This window comes from Mustela lutreola, chromosome 18 (assembly GCF_030435805.1).
Source record: "Mustela lutreola isolate mMusLut2 chromosome 18, mMusLut2.pri, whole genome shotgun sequence".
Classification (NCBI taxonomy): Eukaryota; Metazoa; Chordata; class Mammalia; order Carnivora; family Mustelidae; genus Mustela; species Mustela lutreola.
This window is the reverse complement of record NC_081307.1, coordinates 7,194,070-7,215,669: the sequence shown is the minus strand read 5'-3', so window position 1 is coordinate 7,215,669 and position 21,600 is coordinate 7,194,070. Positions and strand designations below refer to the sequence as shown.

General features: G+C 35.0%; 1 protein-coding gene across 1 annotated transcript in view; it reads left to right on the top strand.

Annotated features, from left to right (window-relative positions):
• The window catches only part of LOC131820665 (disintegrin and metalloproteinase domain-containing protein 5-like), a 159,623-nt gene that overhangs the window by 55,227 nt on the left and 82,796 nt on the right, over window positions 1-21,600 (top strand). Inside the window, exons 9-12 of the mRNA XM_059156370.1 lie at window positions 6,751-6,822; window positions 7,006-7,169; window positions 7,937-8,018; window positions 15,016-15,152. Coding sequence (XP_059012353.1) covers window positions 6,751-6,822; window positions 7,006-7,169; window positions 7,937-8,018; window positions 15,016-15,152 — 455 coding nt within the window. The remainder of the gene's footprint in view (window positions 1-6,750; window positions 6,823-7,005; window positions 7,170-7,936; window positions 8,019-15,015; window positions 15,153-21,600) is intronic.

Below are 21,600 nucleotides of genomic sequence, written 5' to 3'. Positions count from 1 at the left end.
TCCATTCATTGTTTAGTAGGATGTTCTTTAACCTTCATGTATTTATTGTCTTTCCAAAAATTTTCTTATGGTTGACTTTAAGTTTCATAGCACTGTAGTCTGATTTTATGCATGGGATGATCTCCATCTTTTTCTTGGACTTGCTGAGGGCTGAGTTTATGTCCTAGCACGTGATCTATTCTGGAGACTGTTCCAAGTGTGCTGGAAAAGAATGTATATTCTCTTGCTTTAGGATAAAATGTTCTGAATGTATGTGTTAAGTCCACTTGGTCCCTTGTGTCATTCAAAACCTTTGTTTCTTTGTGGATTTTCCCCTTCAAAGTTTAGGTTGTTGATGTTACACTTTACACATTTTTTAAAAAGATTTATTTATTTACTTGATAGTGAGTAAGCCTGAGCTAGGGAGGGGCAGAGGGAGAGGAGAGAGAATCTCAAGCAGACTCTGGCTGAGTGGAGACTGACATCGGGGTCAATCCCACAACCCATGAGATCATGATTTGAGCCAAAACCAAGTGTCAGATACATAACCAACTGAGCCCTCCAGGCCCTCCACCCTTCACACATTTTAAATGAAGTATATCCTGTAATAGAGTATTTTAGTTATGGGTATATTTCATATTTCATATATTTTTTTCTTTTTTTTTTAATATAATTTTTTATTTTTTATAAACATGTATTTTTATCCCCAGTGGTACAGGTCTGTGAATCACCAGGTTTACACACTTCACAGCACTCACCAAAGCACATACCCTCCCCAATGTCCATAATACCACCCCCTTCTCCCAAACCCCCTCCCCCCAGCAACCCTCAGTTTGTTTTGTGAGATTAAGAGTCACTTATGGTTTGTCTCCCTCCCAATCCCATCTTCCTTCATTGATTCTTAATTTTTAAACTAAAGTTGTTAGTGATTACACTCCACCATTAACATGTTATGGAATCTGACTTTAAGGATATGTTTATCATTATCAGATAGTTTTATATTGCCTTTATATGTTTTAATGATGCTAATTAGTGTTCTTTCAATTGCACTCAAAGAACTCTAACCATTTCTTGTATGTCAGGTTTAGTTGTGAAGAAGTCCCTCGGTTTTTGTTTGTTTAGGAAAGTCTTTATTGCTCCTTCATTTCTGAAGGACAGCTTGTCCAGTCATATTATTGGTGGATAGTGTTTTTCTTTCAATAGTTTGATTGTATTATTTCATTCTCTGCTGGCCTGCAAAGTTTCTATTGAATTATCTGCTATAGTCTTACAGAGCTTCTTTTGTAGGTGATTTGTTGCTTTTATACTGCTGCTTTCAAAATTATTTCTTTGGGACTTTTTTATTTTATTTTTTTAGTATTCAGTGATTCATTATTTCAATATAACACCCATTGCTCATTATAGCATATGCCCTCCTTAATACCCATCACCAGGTTATCACATCCCCTTTCCCTCCTCCCCTCTGAAACCCTCAGATTGTTTCCCAGAGTCCATAGTCTCTCATGGTTTGTGTCCCCCTCTGAATTCCCCCCCTTCAGTTTTCCCTTCCTTCCCCTAATGTCCTCTGTGCTATTTCTTATGTTTCATATATGAGTGAAACTTTATGATAACTGTCTTTTTCTGCATGAGTTATTTTACTTAGCATAATCCCCTCCAGTTCCATCCATGTCAGTGCCAATGCTGGGTATTCATCTTTTCTGATGGTTGAGTAATATTCCATCATATATATGAACCACATCTTTATCCATTAATCTGTTGAAGGGCATCTCGGCTCCTTCCATAGTTTGGCTATTGTGGATATGACTTTAGACAATTTAATTATAATGTTTCTGGAGGTAACTCTATCTGGATTCAACCATTTTTGCATCTTTTGGGCCTCATAGATCTGGATATCAATTTTCCCAGATTTGAGATGTCTCAGCCATTATTAATTTAAATATATTTTCTGTCCCATTTTCTTTAATCTTCTTCTGGTTTCCTATAAGACTCTCTTCATTTTTTTCATTCTTTGTTTTTTTGCTCCTCTGGATAATTTAATATGCCCTATATTATAGATCATTGTTTTTTTTTTTTTTTCTCCTTCACGGTCAAGTCTGCTCTTGGCATTCTCTATTGAATTCTTCAGTTGTATTTTTCAGGTCGAAGATGTCTATTTTTTTTTTTCATGGTTTCTTTTTGTAGAACTCCTCATTTTGTTAATGCTTTGTTTTCCTAATTTTATTTAGTTGTATGTTCTTGTGGTTCACTAAAGCTTCTTTAAGGTGACTATTCTAGATTCTCTTACAATTTATAGAACTCCATATCATTGTGGTTAGTTATTGGAGCTCTATGAGTTTCTTTTGGTGCTATCATGTTTTCCCAAATTCTTATGATCCTCAGTTCTTTATGTCAACATCTGCCCATTTGAGTAAACAGTCTTTTTTTTTCAGGCATTACAGGTCTGCTTTGGCATAGATATTCACTCACCATTTGGCTTAAATTGAGCTCTGGATGTATCAGCTGGTAGCATCCCTGGGCAGCTGGTGTTCACTATCAGTGTCTAGTTTTGGGTGAGGCTACTAACTGAGCTTTGAGGGTAGGTGCTGCTGGCTGAGAACAGTTGTGTAGGAACACTGGCTTAGTTACTTGCCCAGGAAAAGCTGTAGGATAGGCTCTGCAGTTTCCTGGATTCTCTAATCAGACTTCCTAGATTTCAGGACAGATATATTCTCAGTATTAGGCAAGGTTATGAATTAGGTTCTTGTCCTGGTGTGGCAGCAGAATGAGTCTCATGGCTTTTACAGCTCATGTTTGTGGACCCAAGTCAGGCAGCACTGTGTCCTGGGCAGATTGGGCTACTTGTTTTGCTCTACAGATATGGAAGGCCAAAAGCCATGTTATGTTCTCTATTTAAGTGCTATTGTAAGCAGGTATGTAGGATGGGTTATGTAGCATCTTGTTTGCTCTGGTAGATTCCTGGTTGGGTGGGATGAAGGCTGTATTCAGCAGTGAGCTGGGATATGAATTAGTTTCCAGGTGTGGTAGTGTCCTAATACAGAACACAATTGTGTTCTGCCTCTTGTTTGAGAATCAAATCAGACAGAATTATGCACTAAATTCCCTGTCTTGATGGGCCACCATCCTAGCTATGCAGATGGGTAGGATCACAAGGTGGGCTTTCTGCTCAAGAGTTGTTCTAATTGGAATGGCAAGATGGGATACATGGATTCCTGGAGCTCCAATTATGTTTTATTCTCAGATAGGATGGAGACTATATTCAAATTTGGGGAGGGTGGTAAATTAGTTTCATGCCCAGTTTTGGCTGCACACTCTGCAGGCTCTTTAGATGCAGAGGCACTTGCTGAGGTCTCTGTTCAAGTGTCGTTAATTGGGCCTGCAGGGTGGGCTACTAAGGTTTCTGGGAACTCCAGTTAAGATTTCTTTGTTAGCAGGGTTGGATGGAAGCTGTATTCAGTGATGGGTGGGACTACAGATTAGCTTCACTCTCTGGGAATATTATGTATTCAACATTAGATTTTAATATATAAATCATGTATTTGGTATTATTGAACTAATGTTGTTTCTTGCACACGATAATGGTGTAGTGGGCAAACAGGTGAAAATCCTTATTCTTAGGAATGACATGCTAAAGTGTTTGCAACTTAGTCTCAAAAAGTCCAGAAAAATGAACATTGTATGCCCAGATCTACCTCCATAGACAGATAAAGTTATATATAAAGAAATGTGTCTAACATTAATAGTAGATTAATCTAACTGAATGATTTAGAGGTAGCCTTTGAATTTTAATTTTTCTGTAGGTTGGGTTTTTTCATCATAATAAGTAAGTGGTATTTACTAAAATTAGTGACTTCTTAATGTAATCATATGTAAGTTATACCTCAATAAAATTCATCTGAAATTTTTGGAGTATAGTTACAACAAATAGTTATTTCAAAAAATCATTTACACAGACTTTATCACTAAGTGAAAAAGAAAGAGAAAGACACTGCTGAATCTTGGCAGAGTGTGGTATTGCCTCATTTTCATAGTCATAATCATCAAATTCTTAGTAAGAGTAATTAAGCACTTTGGAAAAAAACAAAACAAAACAAAAACAGTTGAATCCTGATAAGTCCTAGTCTGGAAATCTTTTATTTTTACCTCACAACAGGTCTTGTGGAGGTGGGTCTTTTGGATAAAAATGGAGAAACTTGTTTTACAATATTTAAAAATATCTGAATATACAGTCTCAAATATGTCACTTTGAAGTCAGTCCCCAAGTATTCTCATAATAACAACAAAAAAGTCAAAAGGAAATACCATGAGGACATGAATAAGAAAATAAAAAAAAAACTATAGAGCAGCTTCATTGATTACAGTAATATGATTAGGTTATATATCTCTCCTAAAGTGCAAAGATTCTCAGATTCTGTGATATTTGTGAGAGAGCTTAAACAAAATGGCAGTTTTCAGTATAAAACATTAAAATAAAACCATTAAAAATATGCCAGGATTGTTAATCAAAAAGATGACGAAGATGGTATTACTAACAGATAAAGTAAAATTCAGGATACAAAGCCTAAAGTAGAAGAATGGGCTTATTTATGTAGAGAGACACAATTCATGTTGAAGTTACATTTCTAATAATGAACACTTAGTTAACAAGTGAGTTATGAAGAAACTATAAAAACAAAACCTCTGGATATGTTCAGAATAAAGTAACAAAACTCAGAATTATAGTGGAGCACATTAAGGCATTTTTCTTAGCCTTTAACATACGGCAGAAAATGTTAACATATAAAGATCAAATTATTTATTACCCACTTTACTAACCCTTATTTACCTTTGTATCTTCTGAAAGGGCGCCACATATATTCAAGTATCTGAGGATGTCTATAGGAAAACATACATGGGGAGTGGTTTCCAGGTCACAAAGAAGACAGCAGTAATTTTGTAAAAGTAAAAACCAATATGCCAAAACTCTACCATAATATACTAATACAATAAGGAATAGAAAGAGATAAGGAAAAATAGAATAAAAAGTTTTAAATACTACCATGAGTAAATTTTACAAAGTAGAAACACAATCCTATAATTATAAGCTATTTAAATATTAATGAATTCTATACAATAATTTAAAAACTTGAAGCATAAATATTAATCACAGCAGGCTAGGTTGCACTATGATAAAAAACGATCTTTTTAAAAAAGTATTTATTACCTTTTTAATTTAACTTAATTAGTTAAAAGCATATATAACTTAATTTAATAATAGTTGTTTAAAAATTGGATTGAAAATTTAAAAATCAGCTGTAGTGAATGAGTACAAGCCTGCTATAGCATACTACTGGATCACTATAATGTCTCCTTTTTCATTCCTGATTTTGGTAATTAATGTGGTCCTTTTATTTTTCTCTGCATTTTTAAAAATTATTTAAATTTTGTTAGTTATCACACAGTGCAATATTGGTTTCTAGAGCAGAATTCAATAATTCATCATTTGCATGTAACACCCGGTGCTCATCACACGTGCCTTCTTTAATACCCATCATCCATCTAGCACATCCTCCACCACCTCCCTCCATCAATCCTCAGTTTGTTCTTTGTCATTTGTTTCTTCTTCTTTTTTTTTTTTTTTCCTAAAAAGAGAGAACATGAGAGCCAACACTAGCAGGGGGCGGAGGGGCTGGGCAAAGGGAGAAGGAGAAGTAGGCTGAGCAGGGAGCCTGCTGCGGGATCAATCCCAGAACCCTGGGATCATAACCTGAGCTAAAGGCAGACATTTAACCAACTGAACCACCAAGGCACCCCTTGTTCTCTATCATTAAGAGTCAGTTATCAATTGTTTCCCTCTTTAATTTTTTTCTTTTCCCCTTCCCATATGTTCATCTGTTTTCTTTCTTAAATTCCACCTATGAGTAAGATAACATCCTTCTCTGACTGATTTATCATAAATACACTCTAGCTTTAAAATACAGATTTGAAGGGGAACCTGCACCCCAATATTTACAGCAGCATTATCAACAATAGCCAAACTGTGGAACAAGCCCAAATGTCTATCAACTGATAAATGGACATCTGAAAGAAGATGTGGTATATGAATACCATGGAATAATATTCAGACATCCAAAAGAAAAAAAAAAAACAAAATCTTAATGCCTAAATACTGTTTATTTTTTATTCATGTGATGTTGGCCATGGATCTGGGTGACTCTCTAGGCAGCTGTCTTCCATGTGTTGGCTCAGCCTTCCAAATGCTTAGGATTTTTGGTATTTCTATATTGATAGGTTTTCTCCCCCAAATTCTAAGCCTAGAGAAAAGCAGACCAGACAGGCATGAGCGACAGCAGAGAAACACTTCTTCTCAGAAGTGACATTTATCTCTGTCTTATTTCATTGTCCAAAGTGAATAAACTGGCCATGCCTATATTTAGAAAGGAAGGGCTCCTGAACTAGAATAGACCTAGATATTGCTAAGTAGGGAGAATGCCTACCACAGAGGATAGTACCAAAACTAAGTTTTCATAAACAATAAGTAATGCCACAAATTGAGTGCATTAAACATTAAAATCATGTTATTAAATATTTTTATTTACTTCTTATATACATTAAGTTACAAATTGAGTTTATTAATTTTTATGTCATTATTTATACATCATTATTGATTTCCTAACTTTCAACTGGAATGTAGCCCTATGGCTATTTTAGAATATACCACATTGTACATGTAAGGGTATGTAGTATATTCTTGATGGCAACCACTAGTTTCTAAAAATAATTATTCTTTTTCAGTTTGATTACATGGGCTCTGATGTAAAGGCTGTAACACGGAAGGTTATCCAGATAATTGGTTTTGTTAACACCGTAAGTTTTTAAAAGCAATTTTGTTTATATATTTTGTAAAAGTATAGGTAATATGAATTGATGTGTATAGCATTTTGCTGTGCTGTTAAATTCTCATAATCAAATACTGAATTAAATATATGCATTTTTATGGACATTTAATAGAGTGTTCAAATTTATTTAAAATTTATTATTTTTTTTTAGATGTTTTCCCAGTTAAAACTGACTGTTGTAATATCTTCCATAGAAATATGGTCAAATAAAAACAAAATTTCTACTACAGGGAATCCTAACAATATATTATCTAGATTTTTAGAATGGAAATACAAACATATCTTCCGACCTCATCAGGTTGCATACTTATTTGCGTGAGTACAGTATTCCATATTTGTGTAGCATTAAAGGAATAACACAGAATGATTTCATATGTTAGTTATGAAAAATAAACATTTAATGAATAAATACTATTGTTCTATAAATTTGATAGACACCACAGGATGGGAAAAACACATAAGTCAAAAGTCCTTGTCTTCAAAGAGCTAATGTTGGTCGATAGTTAAAAACTTTTGTCAACTGACATAAAATTACCTGATATCAGTAAAACTGCATAAAAGTACTGAAGAAACTAAGGGAGATTAATTTTGAGTGATATAATTTCTTTGATTTCCTTTGCTTATAAAGTTATACTACTTGCTATCTCTACATTCTTGTCTCTCATCTGATTTTTTAATAATATGAATATATGGAATTGTTTCATGCTATAGAATCTAATGCACAGAAAAATCTATTCATCTTTAATGAATAAATGAATAAGGAAATCACAGAAAATTTAATTTTTAGGGCTGTAAATGGATAGAGAACCAGAATAAAAATGATAAGCATTAGTCCAATAGACTTTTGCATAAATTATTAGACTTTATTCTTACTATACTTCCAAATGTTTATTAAATTTAAAATTTACAAAATATTGAAATACTTTTAACATTGATAGTTTGAGAAAAATGTATTTAGTTTAATTCAGAGTAGCATAAGGCTTAGGACACATTAATTGTTTAATAATGTTTGTTGCTATGAAAATGATTGTTATTAATTATATCACTCATATGCAGTTCTGAGGAAAATTATTATTTTTTAGCTTCAAGAAACATCCTAGTTTTTTAGGAGCCACATTTCCTGGAAAAATATGTAATAAAAATTTTGCAGTAGGAGTTGCTCTGGTATGTAATTATTTTCTAGTTTCTCATTATTTTAATGTTTCAAAATTTCCTAAATATTGTAGAGCATGAGTAAATATATTACTTATTCTACTTACCCTTTAATAGTTTTTTATATTACTAATTTGGAGCATAAATACTAAACTGTATGCAATTGCTTTTAAAAATAGAACATTTAGGGGCTCCTGGATGACTCAGTCCATTAAGGTCTAACTCTTGATTTTGGCACAGGTCATGATCTCAGAGTTGTGAAATGAAGCCCCATGTTGGGCTCCAGGCTCTGAGGGGGGTCTCCTTGGGATTCTCTCTCCATTTCCCTCTGCCCCTCTCTTCCTCTCTCTCTCTCTAAAATAAATAAATAAATCTTAAAAAAGAAAAAAATATATAAATTGAATTGATTATAATGCCATATTGCTTTAAAAAAACTTATTTGACCCAAGTAAAAATTAAGTGTTTTAAACAGTGACATGCTTGCATCCATGTATATTACATAACCAGTGTAATTTTAATGTTAATTATTAGACATATCAGCTTTTCTCCCAACATTAATAATTGGTATAAATTCATGTGCTTTTTAATTATGTGACTATTATTTTTTTCTATTTTAAGATAATTATTTTATTATTGCATTCAATACTGTATTATATGTTTGGTATGAGCAGACCATTGGAGGAAGAAACAGCCATTAAATATTCATAATTACTGTTTTGCCAGATATGTTTTGCCAGATATGCCAGATACTGTTTGCCAGATTTGCCAAATATTCATAATTCTCAGTTTTGCCAGAAAAACTGAGAATGAGTGTCTACTACAGAGTTATATTCCTTTTGCAGCAATTTGTATAAATAGTAGGGAAAGGAACTAATTGAGGGTACTCGCAGAAAAAAATGTCTGCACTTTTATTCTGAGCCAGGAATATAATTGGTTGTGTTTTAGTAGCATGTACAATGAAGCAAATTGTTATTGACAGATTCAATATTTAAAATCAGTTCTAGTATGTGCTTATTATTATTCCTATAAACTATAAATTGATTGATTAGATAAATCCAAAACCAGTTCTGGGGATTGTTACCATGGCTAGAGAACATCAGACATTTCATAGGGATTTGTTTTTATTATCAGTCCCTGCTTTTGGTTTTCCCTCAGCCAAAGTTTGAGGAAAGGCCATCAGAAATTGTCCAGGTCTTCATCACTGTTAATTCTTGAAAATAATGTTTCATTGTTGAGGACTAAGTTTTCGATCATGCCATGTGTGTGTATGTGTTTGTGTATAAAAATATAAAGCAGATTGTAAGAATTATTGAATATAAGTGGTTAGTATGTGTTTTTTCCTGGTGACATCCTTAAGCCTGAATTTTTATAATAGAAATATATAATTATAAAAGATAAATATATGAGCTAAGCAAGAATACTGTAAAAATATCAGTATAAAATTAAAATACAAATGTAAAAATAAATTATTTTTGTTTATACCAGCAACAGTTTGAAGATTAGATTTCAGAAAGATAGCTACCAATCATAACCATGAGAGACTATGGACTCTGAAAAACAATCTGAGGGTTTTGAAGGCGTGGGGGGTGGAAGGTTGGGGTACCAGGTGGGTATTATAGAGGGCATGGATTGCATGGAGCACTGGGTGTGGTACAAAAACAATGAATACTGTTATGTTGAAAATAAATTAAAAAAAGAGTAAAAAATAATATTCTAAGTGCTTTTTTTAAGTGAAGAATTGAAAAAAAAAAGAATTTCTTCCTTGAATATGGTGGCTTTAGTAATATTAAATATCTTGAAGTCAAGATAGATGAAGTCCTCCAGCTTTGTTCTTTGTGAATACTATATTGTCTGTATATAACTTTGCATTCTCATATAGATTTTAAAATCAGCTTTTCTGTTTATACACAGACATATAAGCATACAGACACAGAGGTCTACTTAAATTTTGATTTTTAATTTTAATTTATGAATGAATTAGGGGAAAATTGTTATAACAACATTGGATCTTCCAGTGTCTACTAACATGGTTTATTTCTCCATTTACTGATGTCTTTAAAAAGTTCTTTGTAGAGGGACACCTGGGTGGCTCAGTTGGTTAAGCAGCTGCCTTCGGCTCAGGTCATGATCCCAGCGTCCTGGGATCGAGTCCCACATCGGGCTCCTTGTTCGGCGGGGAGCCTGCTTCTCCCTCTGCCTCTGCCTGCCATTCTGTCTGCCTGTGCTCGCTCTCTCCCCCTCTCTCTCTCTGATGGATGAATAAAATCTTTAAAAAAAAAAAAAAAAAGTTCTTTGTAGAGCTTTCACATCTCCTGTTAAATTTATTCATAGCTATTTTACATATCTTGATGTTGTTGTGACTGGTATTGATTGTTAAAATTCATCCTCCAGTTTTTCACTGCTAATGTATACATATGTGGTCTATTTTTGTATATTTTTGTATATATAACCTTGATGAGTTTATATATGAGATCTATTATTTTTTCCAGATTTAATGAGATATAATCGACATATAACATTTTTAAAAGTATGGCATAATGATAGATATATTTGTATGTTGTGAAATATTTTCACAGTTAAGTTAGTGAACACGTCCATCATCTCACACAGGTGCCATTTGTGTGTGTGTGTGTGTGTGTGTGTGTGTGTGATAAGAACCTTTAAGTTCTACTCTCAGCAACTTTCAAATAGACAATACAATATTGTTAACTACAGTCATTATGCTGTGCATTGTATCCTCAGAAACTAACAGATTGTACTCTGTAACCATTTTCACTCATTCCCACCCCTAGCAACCAACAATCTGTTCTCTGTTTCTTGGAGTTTGGTTGTGCTAGACTCCACATATAAGTGAGATCATATAGTACTTGTCCTTCTCTGCCAGACTAATTTAACTTAGTGTAATGCCCTCAAGAATCACCCATGTTGTCATAAATGGCAGGATTTCCTTCTTTTTTGTGACTGAATATCACAATTCTTTATCCATTCATTTGTCAGTGGACACTTAGGTTTTTACTGTATCATATATCTTGGCAATTGTGAATAAGGCTGCAATGAACATGGGGTACAAATACAGCCTTGAGAGAGGCTTTATTTTTTTCCAGATATATATATACCCAGAAGTGGAATTGATGATTCATATGATAGCTCTATTTTTTATTTTTTCAGGAATCTCCATAATGTTTTCCATAGTGGTGGTACCAATTTACATTCTTATCAGCAGTGTACAAGGGTTCCATTTTGTCCACCAGCATGTATTATCGCTTGTCTCTTTGATAATAGTCATTCTAATAGGTGTGAGGTGATATCTCTTGTGCAATGATTAGTGAGGTTGAGCATGTATCTCCCATATATCTGTTGTCCATTTGGATATCCTCTTTGGAGGCATCTCTATTCAGGTCCTTTGAACATTTCTCTTTCTCTTTTTTTTTAAAGGTTTCAATTTATTTGAGAGAGAGAGGGCTGGGGAGAAGCAGAGGGAGAGGGCCAAGCAGACTCCATGATGAGCACAGAGCCAACATGGGGATTGATCTCACAACCCTGAGATCATGACCTGAGCTGAAATCAAGAGTTGGATGCCCAACCAACTGAGCTACCCAGGCCCTCCCCTTTGACCATTTCTTAATCAGTTGTGAATTCCTAATATATTAAGAATTATTAGTTGGTGTTTGGTAGTGAATTATATGAGTTTCTAATATATTTGGTATATTAACCCCTTATCAGAACTATAGTTTAAAATATTTTTTTCCTAATCTCTAGCTTGCCTTTTCATTTTGTTGATTGGTTCTTTTGCTGTACAAAACTTTTTTTTTAAAAAATATTTTATTTATTTAGAGAGAGAGAGAATAAGAGAGAGCAAGTGAGCATGAGAAGGGGAGGGCCAGAGGGAGAAGCAGACTTTCTGCTGAGCAGGGAGCCCGATGCAGGACTTTATCTGCATCATGATCCAGAATCATGACCTGAGCTGAAGGCAGTTGCCCAACCAGCTAAGCCACCCAGGGCCCCTGTACAAAACCTTTTATATCAATGAAGCTTTGGTTGTTTTTTGTTTTGGTGTCATATCCATAAAATCATTACCAATACTAGTGTCAAAAGAGATTTTTTTCATTATGTTTTCTAAGATTTATGATTTTACTTCTTACATTTAAGTATTTAGTTCATTTTGAGTTCATTTTTGTTAAGTGGTATGAGAATAGGACTCTACTTTCATTATTTGCTTATTTTCAATACCGTGTTAAATGAAAGTAGTAGGAATGGGACCCATGTGTTGTTTTTGATCTTAGAAGAAAAGCTCTCAGTTTTTCACCTTTGAGTATGTAAACTGTGTGTTTGTCAAATATGGCCTTTATAATGTTAAGGTATGTTCCCTCTATACCCACTTTGTTGAGAGATTTTAATCATAAATGGATGTTGAATTTTGTCTATTTTCTATTCGTTGTCCATAGTTTCTTAGTTCTTTTTAAAATCTTCTCTCTTTTTTTTTTTTTTGCCTTCTGTGATTTTAATTGTATTATCTCATAGTATTCCATTTTCTTTCCTTTCTTAGCATATCAATTATATTTTTAAAAAACTCCTTAATCAGTTGTCCTAGAGTTTATAGTATACATTTACAACTAATTTAGTTGTAGTCTAGTTTGAATTAACTAGACTAATCTAACTGAATTAAAGTAGAACTAACCTAGTTTATTTTCATCAGGTATCGGAAGACATACAGACATGGTATTGATTGTCATGCAGGAAGAAGTTTAACATACCTTTCCCTAGAAACAGAAGGCATATCTGCAGGGGCCATATGAGGGGCCATATGAGGGTTATTTAGGCAGCATAGGGAACATGGTGGAAACATGGACAAGAGCCTCTGTTATTTCTTTAGGGAGGGATTGGTAAGGCAAAGTAAGCTGTCTTAAGATTGGCTAGTTTTAATAATTTCAGCAAGCTTTCTTGCACAGAGGCTGCACCTAGTTTTCTGGTACCTGTCTCTGATGTGATTTTTGGCAAGTGGAGAGTGGCCTAGAGTATGTGAGCCTGATAAAGGGATGGTATGGCATATGGGCTCTAGGTTGATTAGTTTTCATATAAAAAGCACACTTGGTGGTGAATTTTTTATGATCTTAATTGGGTAACTCTGGGAGGGACAGACTAGCGTTGGAAAGACCCTAGATATCAAAGCATCACAATATAGAAGATCAAAGGCATAATTAATACAATTTGATTCATATTACCAAATTTTAGCAGTGATAAAAGAGGAGACTTTTACAGAGTGGGGCATAAGTTGTGCCAAACAGCATAGAAAACATTTTATTATGAGAGTAAAAGAAAGAAATTAGAAGTATAAGGTATCCTTATAGGAGAGTACATAACTAAATTAAAGTACCTCATATATAGTGACTATAGACATGAAGGCAGGACATAACATGGATCATGGATGCCTTCTCCGAACTGTTCTTTACTTTCCACCTGCTTCCAGTGCTGAGCCTGGGTCATCAGGACTCTATCACTTTTTTAAAGACTTATTTTTTAAGAACACTTTTAGGTTCACCACAAAACTGAAGGGAAGGTACACAGATTACCCATATACTACCTGCCCCCACACATGAACAGCCTCCCCCATTATCCACATCCTTCACCAGAAGGATATATGTTTTACAAGGATGAACCTACATTGACCCATCAAGATCACTCAAAATCCATAGTTTACCTTAGGGTTCAGTCTTGGTGTTATACATGAGTTTAGGCAAAAGATGATAGGTATCAATCATCATGGTATTATTTTATGAAGTATTTTTACTGCCCTAAAAATCCTCTGTGTTCTGCCTATTAATTTCTTCCCTCCCTGCCTGCAACCATGGATATTTTTATTGTCTTCACAATTTTGTTTTTTTCTAGAATCTCTTGTATTTAGAATCATACAGTATGTAACCTCGCCCTTTTCACTTAGTAATATGCACTCAAACTTTCTCCATTTCTTTTGATAGCTCTTTTTTTTTAAGTGCTGAATAATATTCCATTGTCTGAAATGTGCCACAGTTTATCTGTTTACCTACTGAAGGATATCCTGGTTTCTTGCAAGTTTTGGAAATTATGAATGAAGCTTTTATAAACATGTTTGTGTAGAAATTGGAAATGATCCAAAGGAGAACAGTAATACCTACTGAGGGTTATTAGTTTTCTATTGCTATGTAACCAATTATACCAAAACTTAGCATATGAAAACAATTCAGTTCTGTGGATAGTGCATCTAAGTGGGTGAAGTTAAAGTGTCAAGTAAGGCTGTAGTTATCTCAGGGTTCAATATGGAGAGAATTTGCTTTTAGACTTCGTCATTTGGCTGTGGCAAACCTCCTAAAATCTGTTTCCAAACTTGTGCCTGCGTGTCTCTTTACAGGCCTACTTCATGCTGTCATAACTGGTTTCACCTAGAGAGCTTGAGTGAGACATAGAGTCCAAGAAGTCAGTCTTTTATTTTTTCTTTTAGTTTTTTTCTTCTACTACATCCCACAGGAAATTGAGAAGCCAGTCTTTTTATAATCCATCTTAGAAATGATGGCCATCTGTTTTGATACATTTAGTTAATTAGAAGCAAGTCAATAAGTTCATCCTGTACAGAACAGAATAGGAATACCAAGAACATGAATGCCAGGAGGCAGATTCCTTGTGACCCATGCTAGAAGCTGCCTACTCCAAAGAGAATATAAAATTGACTATTAAAACAAAAGATTTATGTCATTTTGTTTAAAATAACTCAAAGAAGCAATATAGTATGGTGTTTGAGACTATTAGATTAGTTAAAGTAGCTGGTATTGTCATTAAGAATTAGTATTTTGAAATTAAATTATTGTGTTCACTCATCCATGTTTAATAAGTCTATGATCCACATGCATCTACATAAGCTTCTTGGATGCATTGATTTTAAAAAACGAGTTTTATGTACTAATTTTTTATTATAGTAAATTTATTATAGTATAGTTTGGGCTTCATAGCTAACTCTTTTCTTCTTCCTTATATTTAGTATCCAGAGGGTTTATCCTTGGAGTCATACACTACCAGCATCGTGCAGTTGCTTGGCTTTAATCTGGGATTGAGTTATGATGATCCTGACACTTGCTATTGTTCAGGAGATGTTTGCACAATGTCACCTAAAGCAGTGTAAGATAATTTTCTTTATTGTACCTATTCCTTTATTCTTTATTGTACCTATTCCTTTAAAAAGGTTTTTGTTTTGTTTTTGGGTTAGGAGCTTTTATACTTCTATTAAATGAACTGAAGTAATTAAGCAGTTACCGAGCTCTGTACCCAACAACTACAGAAGACATTCTTTTCAAGTAAAATGGAATATGTGCCAAAATAGGTCCAACACTCTCCCAGTCCCCTCCATTGCTGGTGAAATTCTCTTCCCTCTTCCTACATTCTGTAGTCTGGCTTCTATCTGTCTTCCCTGGCCAGATTGAAAGCAACCTGAAGGGGAAAAGCCATATGAATTGTGTAATTTTAGTGACTTTGCATAAAGCTAAATGTTTTGATATTTGCATTTAAAACTGGCCTTGTGAAATAAGTCAAGCAGAGAGAGTCAATTATCAGGGAGATTCAAATTAAAACCACATTGAGATATCACCTTACACCAGTTAGAATGGCCACAATTAACAAAACAGGAAACAACATGTGTTGGAGAGGATGTGGAGAAAGGGGAACCCTCTTACACTGTTGGTGAGAATGCAAGTTGGTGCAGCCTCTTTGGAGAACAGTGTGGAGATTCCTCAAGAAAATAAAAATAGAACTTCCCTAGGACCCTGCCATTGCACTCCTGGGTATTTACCCCAAAGATACAGATGTCGTGAAAAGAAGGGCCATCTGTACCCCAATGTTTATAGCAGCAATGGACACGGTCGCCAAACTATGGAAAGAACCAAGATGCCCTTCAACAGACGAATGGATAAGGAAGATGTGGTCCATATACACTATGGAGTATTATGCCTCCATCAGAAAGGATGAATACCCAACTTTTGTAGCAACATGGACGGGACTCGAAGAGATTATGCTGAGTGAAATAAGTCAAGCAGAGAGAGTCAATTATCATATGGCTTCACTTATTTGTGGAGCATAACAAATATCATGGAGGACAAGGGGTGTTAGAGAGGAGAAGGGAGTTGGGGGAAATTGGAAGGGGAGGTGAATCATGAGAGACTATGGACTCTGAAAAACAATCTGAGGGGTTTGAAGTGGTGGGGGGTGGGAGGTTGGGGTACCAGGTGGTGGGTATTATAGAGGGCACGGATTGCATAGAGCACTGGGTGTGGCGAAAAAATAATGAATACTGTTTTTCTGAAAATAAATAAATTGAAAAAAGTTTTAAAAAAGTAATGTAAATTTAAAAACTTAAAAAAAAAACTGGCCTTGTACAATATAAGGATGGACAGTATAATTCATATTAATAATAAAATTTTTATTCAGAAAGACATTAAATTGTAAATAATACCATGACCCATTGAGAGAGAGGCTGCTAAAGAAAGGCAAAAACTTTTTATTTTAGTGCCATGGTAATATATTTTACCTACTTTATAAATAGGGGGCCCTATGTTTCCACTTTGCTTGGGTTCCCACAAATTATGTGGCCAGTCCTGGTTATCCACACCAAGATTTGGTGTGCTCAGTATGTTCAATTTGAATAATTTTAATTGCTATGTGGTGTAGCCTTATATTGGTTTTAATCTGCACTTCCCTCTAAACTAATGATATTGAATGGTGTTGAACATATTTTCATGCTTAATGGCTTTGTATATCTTCTTTGAAGAACATCCTATTCAAAAATTTTGTCCATTTAAAAAAATGAAAGTAGGGGTGCCTGGGTGGCTCAGTGGATTAAGCCGCTGCCTTCGGCTCAGGTCATGATCTCAGGGTCCTGGGATCGAGTCCCACATCGGGCTCTCTGCTCAGCAGGGAGCCTGCTTCCCTCTCTCTCTCTCTCTGGCTGCCTCTTTTTCTACTTGTGATTTCTCTCTGTCAAATAAATAAATTAAAAAAAAATTATCAGGTTTGTGTTTAAAAAAAAAATGAAAGAGATTTTCACACTTTCACTGTGTTGTAAGAATTGTTTATATTTTCTGGCTATGAGTTCTTTATCAGATACATGATTTTCAAATATTTCTTCCTTATAGTGCCTTCATTGAGAAAAAGTTTTAATTTTGATGAAGTATATTTTATCAATTTTTTATGCATCATGGCTTAATAGCTCTTATATTCAGCTTTATGATACACTGTGGGTTAATTTTTGTATATATGTTTAAGTTTATTTTTATTTTTGCTATGTGGATTTCCAGTTATCCCTTGCAAGTTTTTGAAAAGAGCATTCTTTCCCCCACTTAATTGTCTTAGCAACTTTGTAAAAATCAATTGACCAGAAATGTATGGATTTTTTATTGTAATTGCTATTTTATGTCATTAATCTGTATGTATACCCTTATGGGAAAGCGTACAGGTTTTTTTTATTAATTTTTTATTTTTTATAAACATATATTTTTATCCCCAGGGGTACAGTATCTTCATACTGCGTTTTGAAATGAAGTGCTGTTAAGTCCTCACATTTTTCATTTTTCCAATAATTGTTTTGGTTATTCTAGGTCTTTTGAATTTTCATATGCATTTTATTATTGACTTTCTAATTTTTATGAAAATTTCTGCTAAGATTTTTCTAAGTATTCCATTGTTTAATTGCATAGGTCAATAATGGGAGAATAGCCATCTAAACAATGTCAAGTATTTTGATACTTGAATATGATATATCACTTTATTGATTTGGGTCTTCTTTAATTTTTCTCAACAATGTATTTTTTTTTACAGTTTACATTTCTTGTTATGTTAAATATATCCTTAGATATTTTTTTTTTTTTTACTTTTTTTTTTTTTTTTTTTTTTTTTTACTATTATGAATAGCATTTTTCATTGCTAGCTCATTTTCTGTATTGCCAATTCAGTGGAAGTCTTTTCTGGTAGGCAATTTACATTACTGTGTTCCTCTGTCAGTATTAGTCTGCCCCAATACCTAATCAATTCTGGGGTTAACCCTGAGAAGGACGTGAGGTGAAGCCAGAACAGTGTAAGTTAATTTACAATCCCTTTCTGCAGTTTTCCCATCATCCAACTGTGTAATTTCTGGCCAGGGGTTCCAGGCTTTAAAGAATTTGTGTTTAGTTTCTACACAACTTTACCATATGCCAAGAATTTAAAAAAAAGTCACATTCTCTGTTCAGCAGTTGATGCTGGGATCCATATTTAGTTTTATAAGCTTTTCCTTGTTTTAGTTTTGTTTTGAGTTTTTGGCTCATAAATTTTATTTGTTTGTTGATAAGAAATGTAAAAGTGGATTTTTAATAAATTTCAGTTTAGTTCTGTAATGTCAAGAACTTAAAAATTAAGGGACTTGTGTGGCTCAGTTAGTTAAGCATCTGACTCTGGATTTTGGCTTGCGTCATGATCTCAGGATTGTGAGATTGACTCTGGTTCTATTACACATTGGGTGTGGAGCCTCATAAGATTCTCTTTCTCTGGGGGAGGGGTCATTGTGTGTTTGTGGGGAGGAGTTAAGATGGATGGCAGAGAAGTAGGGGGACCTCAGATAGTCTAATCCCTCAAACATAGCTAGATAATTACCAAATCATTCTGAATACCCAAGAAATTAATTGGAGTTCTGAGAGAAAAAAAATCTGCAAGCCTGTAAGTAGAAAAGTGACCACTTTTTGGAAGATAGGAGGTATATAAGTTCTTGGGGTAGATATAGCTGTGGATTCACCAGGGGAGAAGTATCCTGCTTATGGGTGCTTTTGCAAAGTATTGGAAACTGCAGAGCATAAAATCTGAACCTTTGGAAGTTTATTACTAACTAGAATGTACCTGGCTTAAATGTGCTCAGGTTGTGAAGATGGGTGGAATCCCAGGAGTGACAGCGTGGTCTGAGGATCCTCTGGGTGACAGGAAGAGTGGGTGGTGCCAAGATGATGTGCTATTTCCAGACATGGGAGCCAGGAAGCCAGAGGAGAGCAGCTGGTCTTCGTGTTGGCTTTCTGCTATAATCTGAACTGCCTTATGGTCACATGACCACTTTCCTGGGATTGGCCAGCAAGCATGGTGAGACCCTCCACAAGCAGAACAGTGCAGGTCCACACCACAGGAGTCCCTGAAATTTGTAGGTTTTTTTTCCCTTTTTTTATATTATGTTAGTCATCATACAGTACATCAGTAGTTTTTGATGTAGTGTTCCATGATTCATTGTTTTCATATAAAACCCAGGGCTCCATGCAATATGTGCCCTCTTTAATACCCATCACCTGGCTAACCCATCACTTCACCCCCATCCTCTCTAAAACCCTCGGTTTGTTTCTCAGAGTGCATAGTCTCTCATGGTTCTTCTCCCCCTCCCATTCCCCTCCCCCGCCTTCATTTTTCCCTTCCTTCTCCTAATGTCCTCCATGCTATTTCTTATACCCCACAAATAAGTGAAACCATATGATAATTGACTTATTTCACTTAGCATAGTCTCCTCCAGCCCCATTCATGCTGATTCAAAAGTTGAATGTTCATCCTTTCTGATGGCTGAGTAATATCCCATTGTATATATGGAGCACATCTTCTTTATCCTTCCATCTATTGAAGGGCATCTCAGCTCTTTCCAGTTTGCCCATTGTGGACATTGTTACTATGAACATTGGGGAGCATGTGGCCCTTCTTTTCGCTACATCTGTAACTTTGGGGTAAATGGTGCAGTTGCTAGGTCATAGGGTAGCTCTATTTTTTAATTTTTTGAGGAACCTCCACGCTGTTTTCCAAAGTAGCTGTACCAAATTACATTCCCACCAACAGTGTAAGAGGATTCCCCTTTCTCCACAACCTCTGCAACCTTTGTTATCTCTTGCCTTGTCAATTTTTTCCATTCTAACTGGTGTAAAATGGTGTCTCAGTGTGGTTTTGATTTGAATTTCTGTGATGGCTAATGATGATGATCATTTTTTTCATGTATCTGTTAGCCATTTGTATGTCGTCTTTGGAAAAATGTTTGTTCACGTCCTCTGCCCAATTTTTGACTTGATTATTTGTTTTGGGGGTGTTGAGTTTGAGAAGTTCTTGATTATCAGCCATCTGTCTGTAGTGTCATTTGCAAACATCTTCTCCCATTCTGTGGGTTGCCCATTTGTTTTATTGACTGTTTCCTTTGCTGTGCAGAAGCTTTTTATCTTGGTGAAGTCCCAAAAGTTCATTTTTACTTTTGTTTCCTTTCCCTTTGGAGACGTGTCTTGAAAGAAGCTGCTGTGGCCAATATTGAAGAGGTTACTGCCTATGTTCTCCTCTAGGATTTTGATGGATTCCTGCCTCACATTGAGGTCTTTCATCCATTTAGAGTTTATCTTTGTGTATGGTGTAAGGGAATGGTTGGGTTTCATTCTTCTGCACGTGGCTGTCCAATTTTCCCAGCAACATTTATTGAAGAGACTGTCTTTTTTTCACTGGATATTTTTTTCCTGCTTTGTCAAAGATTATTTGACCATAGAGTTGAGGGTCCATATCTGGGCTCTCTACTGTGTTCTTTTGGTCTGTGTATCTATTTTTGTGCCAGTACCATGCTGTCTTGGTGATCACAGATTTATAATATATCTTGAAATCAGGTAATGTGATGCCCCTAGGTTTGTTTTTCTTTTTTCAACATTTCCTTGGTGATTCAGGGTCTTTTCTGGTTCCATACAAATTTTAGGATTGTTTGTTCCAGCACTTTGAAAAATGCCTATAGTATCTTGATTGGAATAGTATTGAAAGAACAGATTTCTCTGAGCAGCATAGACATTTTAACAGTGTTTATTCTTCTGATCCATGAGCATGGAATGTCTTTCCATCTTTTTGTGTCTTCTTCAATTTCTTTCATGAGTGTTTAGTTCCTCAAGTATAGATTTTTACCTCTTTGGCTAGGTTTATTCCAAGGTATCTTATGGTTTTTGGTGCTATTGTAAATGGAATTAATTACTTAATTTCTCTTTCTACAGTTGGCGTATGGGAAAGCAACTCATTTCTGTGCATTGATTTTTATCCTGCCACATTACTGAATTGCCGTATGAATTGTATGAATTGAATTTTTACACATAAAGTATCATGTCATTTGTGAAGAGAGAGAGTTTGACTTCTTCTTTGCCAGTTTGAATACCTTTTATTTCTTTTTGTTGTCTGGTCGCTGAGGCTACGACTTCTAGTACTATGTTGAACAATAGTGGTGAGAGTGGGCGTCCTTCTCATGTTTCTGATCTTGAGAGAAAGGCTCTCAGCTTTTCCCCACTGAAAATGATATTTGCTGTGGGTTTTTCATAGATGGGTTTTATGAAATTGAGGAATGTATCCCTATTCTCTGAAGAGTTTTAATCAGGAAAGGATGCTGTATTTTATCAAATGCTTTTTCTGCATCAATTGAGAGGACCATATTATTTCTCTCTCTTCTCTTATTAATGTGTTCTATCAAACTGATTGATTTACGAGTGTTGAACAGCTCTTCATCCCAGGGATAAATCGCTCTTGGTCATGGTAGATAATCCTTGTAATGTACTGCTGGATCCTATTAGCTAGG